The sequence below is a fragment of the Mauremys mutica genome, chromosome 11 (assembly GCF_020497125.1).
Source record: "Mauremys mutica isolate MM-2020 ecotype Southern chromosome 11, ASM2049712v1, whole genome shotgun sequence".
In the NCBI taxonomy this organism is placed as follows: domain Eukaryota; kingdom Metazoa; phylum Chordata; order Testudines; family Geoemydidae; genus Mauremys; species Mauremys mutica.
The window spans coordinates 43,653,062-43,669,109 of NC_059082.1; the positions used below are offsets into that span (position 1 = coordinate 43,653,062).

General features: G+C 46.2%; 1 protein-coding gene across 7 annotated transcripts in view; it reads left to right on the forward strand.

Moving 5' to 3' along the window:
• The first annotated feature begins 458 nt into the window (after positions 1–458).
• Positions 459–16,048, forward strand: part of NEO1 (neogenin 1) — a 553,761-nt gene continuing 538,171 nt past the window's right edge. For 6 of the 7 annotated variants that reach the window (XM_044979726.1, XM_044979730.1, XM_044979728.1 and 3 more), the window contains exon 1: positions 459–787. In XM_044979726.1, the coding sequence (XP_044835661.1) occupies positions 676–787 (112 nt within the window). In that variant the 5' untranslated portion in view covers positions 459–675. The remainder of the gene's footprint in view (positions 788–16,048) is intronic. The other variant, XM_044979731.1, reaches the window with a different exon arrangement.

Below are 16,048 nucleotides of genomic sequence, written 5' to 3' on the forward strand. Positions count from 1 at the left end.
CCTGCGGGAGCTCCGTCCGAGCTGCGGGACCAGCGCACCCGCCGCAGTCATGTCTGCGGCAGGTCCGCTCGTCCTGGGGCTCCGGTGGACCTCCCGCAGGCATGACTGCGGAAGGTCCGCCGGAGCCAAATGCCGCCCCACGCGCCTACTTGGCGCGCTGGGGTCTGGAGCCGGCCCTGGTCCTATCCCCTCGAAGGTCCCTCTCCGGGTTTCCCGGCCGGCCCCTCGCGCCGCGTTTTCTCTCTCTCCAGGCGGAGTGTGGGATTCTTTGCGGGGGCGGGGGAAGGTGGCGTTCCGCGCGCGCCCCCGGCTGTTGGCTGTCGCAGGAGCGCGCCGCCTCCCGCTGGGAGGGGGACGGGAGGAGAGAAGCGCGTTTGGCGCAGGCGCACGGGTGGCGGTGGTTGGGGGCGGAGCGCGGCGAATGCCCCTCTTGCTGTGTGCAGGAGACGCGAAGCCTGGCGCTGGGACCGGCCCGCGATGGAGTGACTCCCCGCCCCGGCCTCTCTGCACGGACGGCGCTCGCCCCCCGGAGCCCGACCAGGGCAGCCTTCTCCTCAGGCCGCCGCAGAGGCAGCGCCCGGTTAAGGGCGAGCGGACCCCGTCCGGTCGGAGAAGCCCCCGGGGGAGGGGCAGCTGCTGCTGGGTGCCCGGCTGCCGGGCTCGGGGCGCGGAGCGATGGCGGCGCGGGGAGCCAGGCGGCTCCTCGGCTCCCTGTGGATCGCCCTGCTCCTAGGGCAGCCGGACCCAGCCGGCGCCGCCGCCAGGAGCAGCTCGCAGAGCCCCGCAGGTAACCGGTCGGGCGAGCCCCTGTGGCAGCGCGCGACGGCGGTGGGGGGGGGGAGCTGGCGGGCAGCGGGGCTCCGCGCCGCGCGGAGGTTGCGCGCGGGGGGGCTGCCCTGGGTGACCGCTCCGCCCGCGCGCTGGAGGGAAGGGGCCGATGCGGCCGGCCGGGCAGGCGGCTCGCTGAGGGCGGGGAACGGTAGCCCCGCGGCTTTAGAAAGGTCACGGCGGTTGGTCCGGGCTGGGCATTTACGGGCACCTTTCCCCAGCTTTGGGAAGGTCCGTTCCACTTGCGAGAGCGGGACAGCCTTGGGCACCTTACATGCACCAGTAGAGGCCACTGCACATCTCCTTCAGTAGAGTTATCCTTGCCACTTCTCGGTGCAGGGAGGGACACAGGAGGCACCTGGGTCCCGTTTCCCTCAACATTCCCAGTACGCTTCACCAAGGACCTCCGTTTCCTGCTCTCATTGACGTCTATGGGCAAACTATTATCGAAATCCATGAGAGCAGAATCGGGCCCTAATTGAGTTGCAAGACCAGACCTGCTTTGCTGATTTCAGCAGGGACTGCTTACCAGCCGAAAAATGACGGCCTGCGGAGTGTGAGCCTGTTGGTTAAATGAGAGCCAATGATGATGTTTTCTATAATTTTAAATAAAAAATTACTTATCTTTTTGTTTTTGGGTGGGAAGAAATAGGGCTAGATTGTGTCACTCTTCAAGTGACCACTAATGATCTTCTACATTGCTTGTGCCTCTTGCCTTTTTAACACTGGGATTGGCAGGCATACAAGAATTTAAGTTAATGGTTTTGCAGCATTTCATTTTTTATAATAGTCACACTTGTCGGATTTTTACAGTTTATGATCTTAGTGTTTCCGTTATGAATCCCGATTTTCATTAAATCACCTCCAGTTGAAATGTGATATGAATTAGTGTTTTCTAAATCTTACAAAGAATGTCAAATCTGTTAATGTTATAGAATGCTTATCAAGTCTTTAATAGTGTAAGCTGCTTAGTTTGCAAAGCTTTTGCTAAAAAAGAAAAAAAAAAACGTTTGTCCCTTTGTTGGCATTTGAATTCATGCTGAAAAAAAATCTGGTTTCTAGTGCCAAGAAATACCTTCAACTTTTGATTGGAAATCTATTGTAGCTTTTGCATTTTGACATTTTAAAGATAGCGGTGGTGTTGAGGTTTTGTTTGAAAAAGAAATTATTGATCAGGCAGTGGAGTTTTTTCATAGAATTGACTTTATAGGCTCTGTTATTACATGGTATAGTGTGGCTGTTTCAAATCACATTGGGCAGGAACTTGGCATGGGGGTTGTCAGTGAGGGTCTTGCTATAAAATATGTATGTATGGTGGCTGATATTTACATGATAGGAGAGTATTTGTCTTTGCAAAATGCAAGTTTTGTAGGTTCTAACTCTGAGGGTACATCTACACTATGGGATTATTCCGAATTTACATAAACCGGTTTAGTAAAACAGATTGTATAAAATCGAGTGCACGCGGCCACACTAAGCACATTAATTCGGTGGTGTGGTCCACGGTCCGAGGCTAGCGTCGATTTCTGGAGCGTTGCACTGTTGGTAGCTATTCCGTAGCTATCCCATAGTTCCCGCAGTCTCCCCCGCCCCTTGGAATTCTGGGTTGAGAGCCCAGTGCCTGATGGGGCAAAAATCATTGTCGCGGGTGGTTCTGGCTAAATGTCAGTCATTCCTTCCTCCGGGAAAGCAACGGCAGACAATCATTTTGCGCCCTTTTTCCCTGGATTTCCCTGGCAGACGCCATAGCGTGGCAACCATGGAGCCTGTTTTGCCTTTTGTCACTGTCACCGTATGTGTACTAGATGCCGCGGACAGAGGCGATTCAGCAGCGCTACACAGCAGCATTCATTTGCTTTTGCATGACAGCAGAGATGGTTAGCAGCCGTTCTGTACCGTCTACATGCCATTGTAAATTGTAAATTGGCAATGAGGTGATGGTTACCAGTCATATTGCACTATATCTTCTGCTGCTGTCATAGGTGCCCCTGTCTGAGATCAGCCGGGGGCACAAAAGACAAAAATGGGAATGACTCCCCGAGTCAATCCCTCCTTTAGGGTATCTAAAAATAGAATCAGTCCTGCCTATAATACAGGGCAAGTGTACTAGAGATCCAGTGTATCAGAGAACCAAAGAGCACATTCGCTCCGTGTCAGATCCCGCAGGAATGATGAGCTGCATGCCATTCACAGGGGGTGCTCCTGCAACAACCCCACCTGTTGCTTCCCTCCTCCCCCAGCCTTCCTGAGCTACCGTTGCAGTTTCCCCCTGTTTGTGTGCTGAAGTAATAAAGAATGCAGGAATAAGAAACAGTGACTTGTTAGTGAAATAAAACGAGGGGAAGGCAGCCTCCAGCTGCTATGATAGTCCAGGCAGTACAGAATCTTTTCTTTACACATGAAGGGCGGGGGCTGATGGAGCTCAGCCCCCAGTTGCTATGATGAAGACGGTTACCAGCCGTTCTGTACCGTCTACTGGGAATGACCGGGAGGCCAGTCAGGAGTACTTATGGGATGATGAGGATGGATACCAGTCGTATTGCACTACATCGTCTGCCATAAGGCTGATGATGACGACAGATATCTGCCATAGTGTACCATCACCCACCAAGGAGGGGGGGGCGAGGATGCTACAGTTCAGTGCCGCAGCATCACGTCTACCAGCAGCATTCAGTACACATAGGGTGACATTTAAAAGAGTCAAGAGATGATTTTTTTCTCTTTTCCTTCTGGGGGTGGGGGGTGGGGGTACATTGACGAGCTATGCCCTGAACCACCGCGGACAATGTGTTTGACCCTACAGGCATTGGGAGCTCAGCCAAGAATGCAAATGCTTTTCGGAGACTGCAGGAACTGTGGGATACCTTGAGTCCTCAGTCCCCCCTCCCTCCATGAGTGTCTATTTGATTCTTTGGCTTTCCGTTACGCTTGTCATGCAGCAGCGTGCTGAGTCCCTGCTATGGCGTCTGTCTGGAGATTTTTTAAAAATGCTTTGGACTTTCGTCTTCTGTAACGGAGCTCTGATAGAACAGATTTGCCTGCCCATACAGCGATCACATCCGTATGGTCCATGCTGGAGCTCTTTTTGGATTTTGATTTTGGACTGCATCGCCACCCGTGCTGATCGGAGCTCCACGCTGGGCAAACAGGAAATGATATTCAAAAGTTTTCCTGTCTACCTGGCCACTGCATCCGAGTTCAGATTCCTGTCCAGAGCGGTCAGTGGTGCACTGTGGGATACCGCCCGGAGGCCAATACTGTCGATTTGCGGCCACACTAACCCTAATCCCTAATCCGATATGGTAATACCGATATTAGCGCTACTCCTCTCGTTAGGGAGGAGTACAGAAATCGATTTAAAGAGCCCTTTATATCGATATAAAGGGCCTCTTAGTGTGGACGGGTGTGGCGTTAAATCGGTTTAACGCTCCTAAAACTGGTTTAAACGCGTAGTGTAGACCAGGCCTGAAGTATGGCCTGTACCTTACGAAAAATGGGATAGGGTAGAGAAAGATGTAGTGACGTGGGAAGGGACCCCACAAAGAGAGAGTACCAAAAACATGCTATACATGTTGGAACCAAAAGAAGATTCTCTGGAAGTTGGCTTGAGTCTGTGGCCTGGAGCCAATTAGGTGATTTTTCTTTAAAAAATGATCTAGGAAAAAAAAGGTACTATCTTTGTCTTTGGACTGGAAGAAATAGGGCTAGAATTGTGTCACCATTCTGAAAATGACAGATTAGTGGTGATCTGCAAAGATTGCTCATGCCACTTTTACCTCTTAGCACTGGGCTTGGATGGCATATAAGATTTTAAACTTCAGATGGTTTTTGCAGTTATTGCATGTCTTGGAATGATATTGGACAACTGCACTTGGAAAACAAATATTTTGTTCCTCTGTATATAAAATATAATGTACTTGCTGGGTGCTTCAGGTGCTATTTAACAAAAAACAAACAAACCCCACACACTGCTTGAGTGACTTAAAGCAGCAGAGCCCCAGGAGTGAATTCCACCATGTGGTTACTGTAGGGTGTTATAGTCCTAATACATATTATTAAAATTGACTGGTTTATTCTTTACATTGTTGCACTATGTAATTCCCATTAATGTTAACAGGAGCCATAGTGGCTAGAGAGACAAGAAGCCCATGCCCTTTGTTTTTTATACTTTTACAAAGTTAACTGTTAAATTATTAATTTACCCTTTTGTTACTGTTGGTAAGAGTATTACTAGACTTAATGTCCCAAGTCACCATTTATGACATAATTCCTCTTGTCTTAACTATTTATGGAATGATTATTAAATTCCCAAAATATGTTGTTTGGGTCAGAGATCTAGATATTTGACCTAAATCAAAGAGATTAGATGTGAAATGGCAAGGGAAGACAAAAAACAAACAGATAGGGGTGGGGAGGTCAAGGTTTCTTTTCAGTTATAAGATCATGAGTTTGCTTGGGTGATTTTGTGCAAATCTTTTATTATTTCATTATGAATTTTTGTATATATTTAACTTGCAAAATTATAAACACAGGATGCTAGAGGAATTACTGATGTCATAGAGTTTAAGGCCAAAAGGGACCACCAGATCATCTAGTCAGACCTCCTATATATCACAGGCTGCCAACACCACCTGCATAATAAATCTAATACTTGTCATACGTGTATATTGACTATTCAGTATATAATTTGACATGTAAGTGACTTGATTGAAAATAACGCCTCCTTGGCTATGCATGATGTATTGTTTTGGCATTTGCATAAGTGCCCATAAATAGAGTGCAGTGAAAGGCCATCTTGATGTTTTTTCTTTGTGAATAAAGAGACTATTGCAAGTCAATCTGGACTTTATGCAACAGGAATACAGCACAGTTAGTAGCAGCTGGTTGGTTTAGTTTAGTCTTCTGTACTATAAGTTTTTCTAACTTTTCAGCCATAGTTGTTAAAAGAGCAAAGTGAATGGACTCAGTTACAAGGGTATTATGTAGAATCTTTCTAGATAGTGCTTTATGTAAAGTTTGTTATCTCAAGGGGAAGGCAGTACATTGCTACTTAGCTAAGTTGTAAGTAGGTGGTTTGTTTCTTTCAGTCTCACTTTTGCAGTGATATTACCTTGTTACTGCACACTTCAGCATTCTTAAATTTTTTGTTGTAGGGCCTTGTGATGGTCCATGCCCCTAGGGTCAGGGCAGCGTGGCCTATCAGTCACAGTCTGTAGCATCACCCTTCAGTACAGGGCACTGTGGCCTAGCAGCCAGAGTCCATAAAGCAGCCCTTTGGCACAGGACAACATGGCCTAGTGGCCAGAGTCTATAGCATTGGGGCACCCCTTATGGGGTGTGGCAGCCCTGGTAGGGCAGCCCAGGCCCACCCGACTCCACCAGGCCCTGATCCAAGGCCCTAACAGTGGCATAGCAGCTTGCCACTGACTCAGTGGGGGGGTGGGGTCCTACTGAAACACATTGAGTTTCCCCAGGTGGGAGGTACCACTCCATCACCCTCCCTGGGTCACTTCCTACCAGAGTCTGTGTTGGGGTTTCCCATGAGATGTTGGGTCCTCTGTGTTCAGTAGGGCAAGTCATCTCCAGGGTTTCCTCTAGGGTGCAGGCGGGCTGTGGATGGCTTTGATTCCCAGTGCAGTCAGAGGCTGTGGCTGGACCTCCGCAGGAGCTTCCCAGGCAGGTCCTTCCCCTGCAGCCTCCAGCCCAGAAGGAGCTGGTCTCCCTCCCGTTATACTACTAGAGCACTTAGCGCATGCCCAGTCTTGCCAGGGAGGTGGGACTTGAGCTGTCAATACTATGGGCTTAATCCTGTCTGGGCTAGTGCGGGATAAGCAGACCCCGTCACAGGCCTGTTTCAATTAAATGGTGGTTGACTAATGATGAAATTATTATAGTAAACAAATGTATGAATTTCCACAGATTTGATCAGTTTATACATATACCTATGTGTAGTATGCATTTGTCACAAACAGGAATTGTGTGGAAAATATTGTCATTTTCATTTTAAATTGGGTTTCTTGGCTTAGTTGTGTTCCTCCTTTCTCTGTATATAAATAATATAGTACACACTTGGTTATTTTTGGCTATAAAGTATCCTGGTGGTTTGCAAGAGATCGGACTTTTGTCACTGTTCTATTCTAGGATTTATTATTGCCAGGGCAGTATAATATGGGGAAGTGGGGGAGAAATGCCACATCAGTCAGGGAATTATGATGTAATTGGAATAACAGAGACTTGGTGGGATAACTCACATGATTGGAGTACTGTCATGGATGGATATAAACTGTTCAGGAAGGACAGGCAGGGCAGAAAAGGTGGGGGACTTGCATTGTACGTAAGAGAGCAGTATGACTGCTCAGAGCTCCAGTATGAAACTGCAGAAAAACCTGAGTGTCTCTGGATTAAATTTAGAAGTATGAACAACAAGGGTAATGTCGTGGTGGGAGTCTGCTACAGACCACCGGACCAGGGGGATGAGGTGGACGAGGCTTTCTTCCAGCAACTAACAGAAGTTGCTAGATCACAGGCCCTGGTTCTCATGGGTGACTTTAATCACCCCGATATCTGCTGGAAGAGCAATACAGCAGTGCACAGACAATCTAGGAAGTTTCTGGAAAGTGTAGGGGACAATTTCCTGGTGCAAGTGCTGGAGGAACCAACTAGGGGAAAAGCTCTTCTTGACCTGCTGCTCACAAACAGGGAAGAAATAGTAGAGGAAGCAATAGTGGATGGGAACGTGGGAGGCAGTGACCATGAGATGGTCGAGTTCAGGATCCTGACACGAGGGCCGGCTCCAGAGCCCAGCGGGGCAAGCACCCGCCTGGGGCGGCCCTTTCCCGGGGGGGCGGCAGGCTGGGCCGGCGGACCTGCCGCAGTCATGCCTGCGGGAGGTCCACCGGAGCCCCGGGAGCAGCGGACCTGCCGCAGGCATGACTGCGGAGGGGACGCTCGGCCGGCGGCTCCAGTGGACCTCCCGCAGGCATGACTGCGGACGGTTTGCTGGTCCCGCGGCTCGGCTGGACCTCCCGCAGGCATGACTGCGGCAGCTCAACCGGAGCCGCCGGACCAGCGAACCGCCCGCAGCTGCGGGAGGTCCAGCCGAGCCGCGCGACCAGCGAACCGTCCGCAGTCATGCCCGCGGGAGGTCCGCTGCTCCCGCGGCTCCGGGGCGCCTCCCACGCATGACTGCTTGGGGCGGCCAAATTTGTAGAGCCGCCCCTGCCTGACACAAGGAAAAAAGGAAAGCAGTAGAACAGAGACCCTGGACTTCAGAAAAGCAGACTTCGACTCCCTCAGGGAACTGATGGGCAAGGTCCCCTGGGAGAATAACATGACGGGGAAAGGAGTCGAGGAAAGCTGGCTGTATTTCAAAGAAACCTTATTGAGGTTGCAGGAACAAACCATCCCGATGTGTAGGAAGAAAAGTAAATATGGCAGGCGACCAGCTTGGCTTAACAGTGAAATCCTTGCTCATCTTAAACACAAAAGAACAGCTTACAAGAAGTGGAAGATTGGACAAATAACCAGGGAGGAGTATAAAAGTATTGTTCAGGCATGCAGGTGTGAAATCAGGAAGGCCAAATCACACTTGGAGTTGCAGCTAGATGTTAGGAGTAACAAGAAGGGTTTCTTTAGGTATGTTAGCAACAGGAAGAAAGTCAAGGAAAGTGTGGGCCCCTTGCTGAATGAGGGAGGGAACCTAGTGACAGAGGATGTGGAGAAAGCTAGTGTACTCAATGCTTTTTTTGCCTCTGTCTTCACAGACAAAGTCAGCTCCCAGAAGCTGCACTCTGCAGCACGGTATGGGGAGGAGGTGACCAGCTCTCTGTGGAGAAAGAAGTAGTTCGGGGCTATTTAGGAAAGCTGGACGAGCACAAGTCCATGGGGCCGGATGCGCTGCATCCGAGAGTGCTAAAGGAGTTGGCCGATGAGATTGCAGAGCCATTGGTCATTATCTTTGAAAAATCATGGTGATCGGGGGAGGTCCCGGATGACTGGAAAAAAGCTAATGTAGTGCCCATCTTTAAAAAAGGGAAGAAGGAAGATCCAGGGAACCACAGGCCAGTCAGTCTCACCTCTAGTCCCTGGAAAAATCATGGAACAGGTCCTGAAGGAATCAATCCTGAACCACTTAAAGGAGGGGAAAGTGATCAGGAACAGTCAGCATGGATTCACCAAGGGCAAGTCATGCCTGACTAACCTAATTGTCTTCTATGACGAGATAACTGGCTCTGTGGATGAGGGGAAAGCAGTGGATGTGCTATTTCTGGACTTTAGCAAAGCTTTTGATACAGTCTCCCACAGTATTCTTGCCAGCAAGTTAAAGAAGTCTGGGCTGGATGAATGGACGGTAAGGTGGATAGAAAACTGGCTAGATGGTCGGGCTCAACGGGTAGTGATCAATGGTTCCATGTCTAGTTGGCAGCCGGTATCAAGTGGAGTGCCCCAAGGGTTGGTGCTGGGGCCGGTTTTATTCCATATCTTCATTAACGATCTGGAGGATGGTGTGGACTGCACCCTTAGCAAGTTTGCAGATGACACTAAACTGGGAGGAGTGGTTGATACGCTGGAGGGTAGGGCTTGGATACAGAGGGACCTAGACAAATGAGAGGATTGGGCCAAAAGAAATATGATGAGGTTCAACAAGGACAAGTGCAGAGTCCTGCACTTAGGACGGAAGAATCCCATGCACTGCTACAGACTACGGACCGAATGGCTGGGCAGCAGTTCTGCAGAAAAGGACCTAGGGGTTACGGTGGACGAAAAGCTGAATATGAGTCAACAGTGTGCCCTTGTTGCCAAGAAGGCTAATGGCATTTTGGGTTGTATAAGTAGGGGCATTTCCAGCAGATCGAGGGATGTGATCATTCCCCTCTACTCAGCACTGGTGAGGCCTCATTTGGAGTACTGTGTCCAGTTTTGGGCCCCACACTACAAGAAGGATGTGGATAAATTGGAGAGAGTCCAGCGGAGGGCAACAAAAATGATTAGGGGGCTGGAGCACATGACTTATGAGGAGAGGCTGAGGGAACTGGGATTGTTTAGTCTGCAGAAGAGAAGAATGAGGGGGGATTTGATAGCTGCTTTCAACTACCTGAAAGGGGGTTCCAAAGAGGATGGATCTAGACTGTTCTCAGTGGTAGAAGATGACAGAACAAGGAGTAATGGTCTCAAGTTGCAGAGGGGGAGGTTTAGGTTGGATATTAGGAAAAACTTTTTCACTAGTAGGGTGGTGAAGAACTGGAATGGGTTACCTAGGGAGGTGGTGGAATCTCCTTACTTAGAGGTGTTTAAGGTCAGGCTTGACAAAGCCCTGTCTGGGATGATTTAGTTGGGTTTGGCCCTGCTTTGAGCAGGGGGTTGGACTAGATGACCTCCTGAGGTCCCTTCCAACCCTGAGATTCTGTGATTCTATGATTTTTGTTTGAAGGTTTAATAAATGTTGGGTCTTTGAAATTTGTGTAGAGGCTTGCATTGTTAGTTCTGGTGGAGCTGAGTTCACGTGTTGAGTGTAGGTGAGGAGGACAACTATGGATATCATCACATATATATATATTATGTATCTTAATGAGAAACCAGTAATTTATTTATTTTGAAAGAGAAGATAAAATTATGCAAGCATCCTCGGAGAAATCTAAACACAGCTCAGGCGTCGCGTTCTTTTTTTAAATAATATTCAGCTAGCTCAATTTTTTATGGCTTTCTATCTGCATGAGATTTTCAAAAAATATTTAATGCATGCTTTCCTCTTAGTCAGTAATAGAAAGCAATGAGGGTGCATGGAAATGGAACAAGATGGGTGTTTTCAAGAAAATTACATAAAGAACAGTAATAACGTTCTTTTGGCAAATATATTTCTCATTTATGTAACAATACATAATTTCCAAATTGCAGCCTGTAGATCACTTTGGGACAGAAAACAGTTGCAGTAATTTTAGCCTTTTAGAAATCTTCAACTTCATGAAGTATATGCCATCACAGTTATGATCTTTTTTTTTTCTAAAAATGCATAAGGATTTGTTTTCATTTTCATACTTCGTAGTGCATGTGTGAGAGGAGAAAGAGTAATGAAATTGTTGCCATTATCTAATGTTTATATTAGTTTTTTTGTGCGGAATCTGGGTTCTAGCTTAGAGAGAGAGGTTAATGAAATGAAAGTAGGCTTGATTCTGCTTCCACTGAAATTAATTGCCAACCTTCTCTTGATTTCAGTGGCTGCAAGATTAGCACTCAGCTGGCTGCAGGATCAAGATCACTATTTCTCACTTGTCTAATTTAAAAAAAACATTTTTTTGTAGCTAACATTGCTTTCTTTTCACAGTCTCCCATCATTGCAGTACCAGTGTTCCTTTGATTTGTTATCCATTTTCTCTAGACGTTCATCTACTCTGCCAAATATTGGTTACCTAGCTCCTTAATGGCTTCACTTGTAAATGGTAACAAATATTTTCTTGCATATTTTCTTTCATAGTTGCCCTAATGTTACCCTCCCCCCCCCAAGAAGCCCTAATGAGACTGACTGACGTATATGGAGAAAAGGCACAAATCAATGATGTACTCTAGTAAAATGCAATAGTAGGCTTTTCTTTTGGTGGTGGTATATAGGAGAAATCCCAAAACTTATTTATTAGTGATGTAATACCCAGACTGGTTTGTATGTCTATTTCTTAACTACTACAGACATTTAATGTGGTGCATGGTAATATGATAGTAATAAATCTGGTAGTTAAATGTGACATGTTAAAAGTAGGCTATGGCATGCCCAAAGTATAATAGAAAGTACTGTCACTAAATAGCAAACTGGTTGTTCTTGCAGTACAAATTTTAGAGATTAAATTTAAAAGTAGTAGCCTATGTTCACTAAATTTAAAATAACCTATCTGTGTATTTGGGTTGTGAATGGGGAAATATACTGCCTGTCCATATCTTTTATCATATTGAAATATATCGATAAATGATACTATCTCACCCACCTAGTGTCTCTCAAAAATACCAGGTAAAAGAGCCAAAAGAATTCTTAAATCCATAGAATAAATATTACAGTGCTATGAGAGAATTTGAGAACTCAACAATACTACTGGTTGTCTATTGATTGCTAGTGTTCCAATTAAGTTACTAAGCTGCCTATTGTGGGGGAGGGATAGCTCAGTGGTTTGAGCATTGGCCTGCTAAACCCAGGGTTGTGAGTTCAGCCCTTGAGGGGGCTGTTTAGGGATCTGAGGCAAAAATCTGTCTGGGTATTGGTCCTGCTTTGAGCAGGGGTTGGACTAGATCAACTCGTGAGGCCCCTTCCAACCCTGGCATTCTATGAAGATGGTAACCTGAGTAATTCCATGTAGTTTATGCACATACACACTTTTTTTTATAGTTGCATTATAGGGTTCTTAACACCTCCCCTCCCTTTCCCCCCCCCACTGGTATTGTATGAGGAACTAAATATTAGTTGGAAAAATGAGATTTAGATGTAGCAATAGCTAATAAATAACTAATTTATTAGGTGCTTTCATTTTTAAAATGTTCAATATTTTAAATGCTATATATATACTAAGAGAATACCTTTAACTCTTAATTTTGCAAAGTGAACAATATGATGCAAAAACTTTACATTCAATTGATAAAATAATTTTAGAGATTAAAATAGAAAAACTATCGATTAAATGGGATGAAGGAATAAACAGACTTGCATTGTTGATGGTGACTCTTCAGGATTTGAGAGGAGGAAGGGAGGTGTCTGATGTTTATTCAGGATCTGGCTAACACAAAATAGGCTCAGTAACCCATTTTCCGTTCTGTAGTATTCTGTAGAATTCAGTGCATTTTTGTTTATGCATCTCTACGCAAAAGAATAAATGGACACAAATCTGACATCAGGAATCATAACATTCAAAAACCAGTGGGAGAACACTTCAACCTTCCTAACCACTCAGTGACAGACTTGAAGGTGGCAATTTTGCAACAAAAAAACTTCAAAAACAGACTCCAAAGAGAGACTGCTGAACTTGAATTAATATGCAAACTAGATACCATTAACTGTGGTCTTAATAAAGACTGGGAATGGTTGGGTCATTACACCAATTGAATCTATTTCCCTATGTTAAGTTCTCCTCACACCTTCTATGGGCCATCTTACTTATCACTTCAAAAAGTTTTTTTTCCTCCTGCTAACGATAGCTCATCTCAATTGATTAGACTCTGCCTGTTGGTATGCATACTTCCACCTTTTCATGTTCTCTGTATGTATAAATATCTCCTGTCTGTGTGTTCCATTCTATGCATCCGAAGAAGTGAGCTTTAGCTCACGAAAGCTCATGCTACAATAAATTTGTTAGTCTTTAAGGTGCCACAAGTACTCCTGTTTTTTTTGCTTGCTTTCTGTTACTCATATACATTTAACCATATACATCTACTATGAATAATATGAAGTGATACAGTACTTTGATAGTTAAAGATTATTGTTATGTGTTTACCATTCTCATGTGCATCAGAGAGTGTAATGATGAAATGGCCTTAAAAGAATGATAGAAGAAGCAGTTAGTGCTCTTTGAACATTTTACCACAGTGTTATAACTGCCCTTTAAGAAAGTGTTACCGCAATGCCATGATACTCTTAAATTCAAAGCGCCCTGCTGAAGAACAGATACCCAAATACCCTCTAGAAATTCAATGAGTAGAAATTAACATTACATTCCCTGTCTCCAAACATTAGCAATTTACATTGAATTCTTGCATGAAGGTACTTAAGCCCCTGAAGTACTTTATTTTGTAATTCCAGATATTATTAAATCCATGGATTATACATAGAATACTGTGAATATACTAAGTATCTGTTTTTTAATGTAAATTGTTTTGAATGATTTCCTCATAAAAATCCAATTGGAAAATTAAATCACCATTGTTTCTAATACACATTTACATGGTGCTGAGAATTCCTTTTGTGCTATAAATAGTGCTTTACTGAATGGTTGCAAGTTGTGAAGCAGAGTGACACTTGGACTCATATCACATTACTCCTGAGGGCATTCTGCGCCAAAAAAATTAAAATTCTGTGAAATTCTGCAGCTTATGTCAAATAAATGTGGAGGCTCCAGCATGGCATTGGGGAGCACAGGCCACTGGCCGCACGGAGGTGGGAGATCACTGTGCAGCTCCCCCATCTCTCCCCCACCCCGGATACAGACTCAGTGGTGAGGCTGCACCCAACCATGCCACAGCCAGGGCCCTGCCCCTCCATGTGGGCAGGCAGGCTCAGCAAGGCAGGATCCAAGTGTGGAGGGGCTTGGGGGTGAGGGATCCAGACGTGGGTTGAGAGGGTTTTGTGTGGGGCAGTCTGGGTGTGGGCGGCTCAGTGGGGATCCAGATGCAGTGGGGGATCTGGATGCATTGGGGCTTGTTGTGGATTTCTGGGTGCGACAGTAATGGGACTCTGTAGGGGGTCCAGGTGAAGGTGGTTGGGGCTCAGTGGGGGTGGGGAAGTCTGTGGGAGGGGGGATAGAGCTTGGGAAGGGAGTCTGGGTGTGTGGGGCTCAGTGGGGGGGTGCAGATGTTGGGGCAGTGGGGCTTGGTGAGGTGGGGATCTGGGTGTGGGTGGCTTGAGATGGTCCAGGTGCAGGGAGAGTGGGATTCATTGAGGGGTTCTGAGTGTGTGTGTGTGTGTGTGGGTGTTGGTGAGGCTCGGCAGGAGGGTCTGTGTATGAGGAAGTCTGGATGCACGGAGGGTTGGGCTGATGGGGGAGCAGCTCCCTGAGCAGCAATGGGTGCAGGAAAGAGGAGGGAGGGAGAGTTTGCAGAGCTTCCTGCAGCCGGGGGAGAAATCTAGGGGTGGGTCTGACCTGGCCCTGGATGCTGTGCAGGGGAAGAAGAAGTCTAGTCCTCCCCAGCCCAGCCAGGACTAGCATCTGAGCCCAGTGTGCAGGGTAGGAGCCATCAGCCGAGTCTTTCCCCAGTCTTGCCTCCTGCCCTGCAGTGATTTACCTCTCTGCTGGCTGCCCTGAGAACCTGAAACATACTGCTGGGGAGGGTTGCATGACCACTCTTGTGGCTTCCCTTTGCTTCCCCGTCAGAAAGTAATTTTTCTGTGGGGAAGCAAAGAAATCTGCCGGGGACATAAATTCTGTGCACGCTTCCCCCACGAGTAAACAAATTCCTTTTTCATATAATAGTCTCCAATGCTATTTTATTTTTTATAAATTGTTTTATAAGTTGTTTGGTTGGTGAGTATTCTTAGCATTGTTTAAGACCATTGCGGTGTTGGAATGTTCTGGCAGGACAAAATCAGACTCATTAGAAATCCACATTATTGTATTGATGTTGAGAAAGTGGATAAGGAAAAGTTATTTACTTATTCCCATAATACAAGAACTAGGGGTCACCAAATGAAATTAATAGGCAGCAGGTTTAAAACAAATAAAAGGAAGTTCTTCTTCACGCAGCGCACAGTCAACTTGTGGAACTCCTTACCTGAGGAAGTTGTGAAGGCTAGGACTATAACAATGTTTAAAAGGGGACTGGATAAATTCATGGTGGCTAAGTCCATAAATGGCTATTAGCCAGGATGGGTAAGAATGGTGTCCCTAGCCTCTGTTCGTCAGAGGATGGAGATGGATGGCAGGAGAGAGATCACTTGATCATTGCCTGTTAGGTTCACTCCCTCAGGGGCACCTGGCATTGGCCACTGTCGGTGGACAGATACTGGGCTAGATGGACCTTTGGTCTGACCCGGTACGGCCTTTCTTATGTTCTTATGTTCTTATTTGGAGAACAGTATGAGACAAGACTTTTTAGGAAGATAACAGTGCCTCAGATTGGGGTGAATCCTGGGTGCCATGGTTACAGTGGAGGTAACAACTTATAATATGGACTTTAGAAGTGAACATGTTACATTTTTATAGTTACTGCTAATAGAAGTTGCATACTTATTGCTGAGGTTTTTTTTGTCAGATCAGTTGCTGTACACAATAGTTACTTCAAGGGCAGGGAAAATACGTGCAAAAGGTGTCACCAAATAGGCATGGTGTCAATGTGAGAGCCTAAAGATTATCATTTGTCACAGTATGGTAAATCCGTTCTGCTCAATGAAATGTGATACGTTGTAATATTTGGAAAGTTAATTAATCTGTTTTTTATTTTCTGTGTGGGGGTGGTGGTAAAATCCCTCCATTTCTTTATAAACCAGAAAAAAAAATCTGAATGCAAAAATAAATGAGTGGCCGTTCTTGTTGGA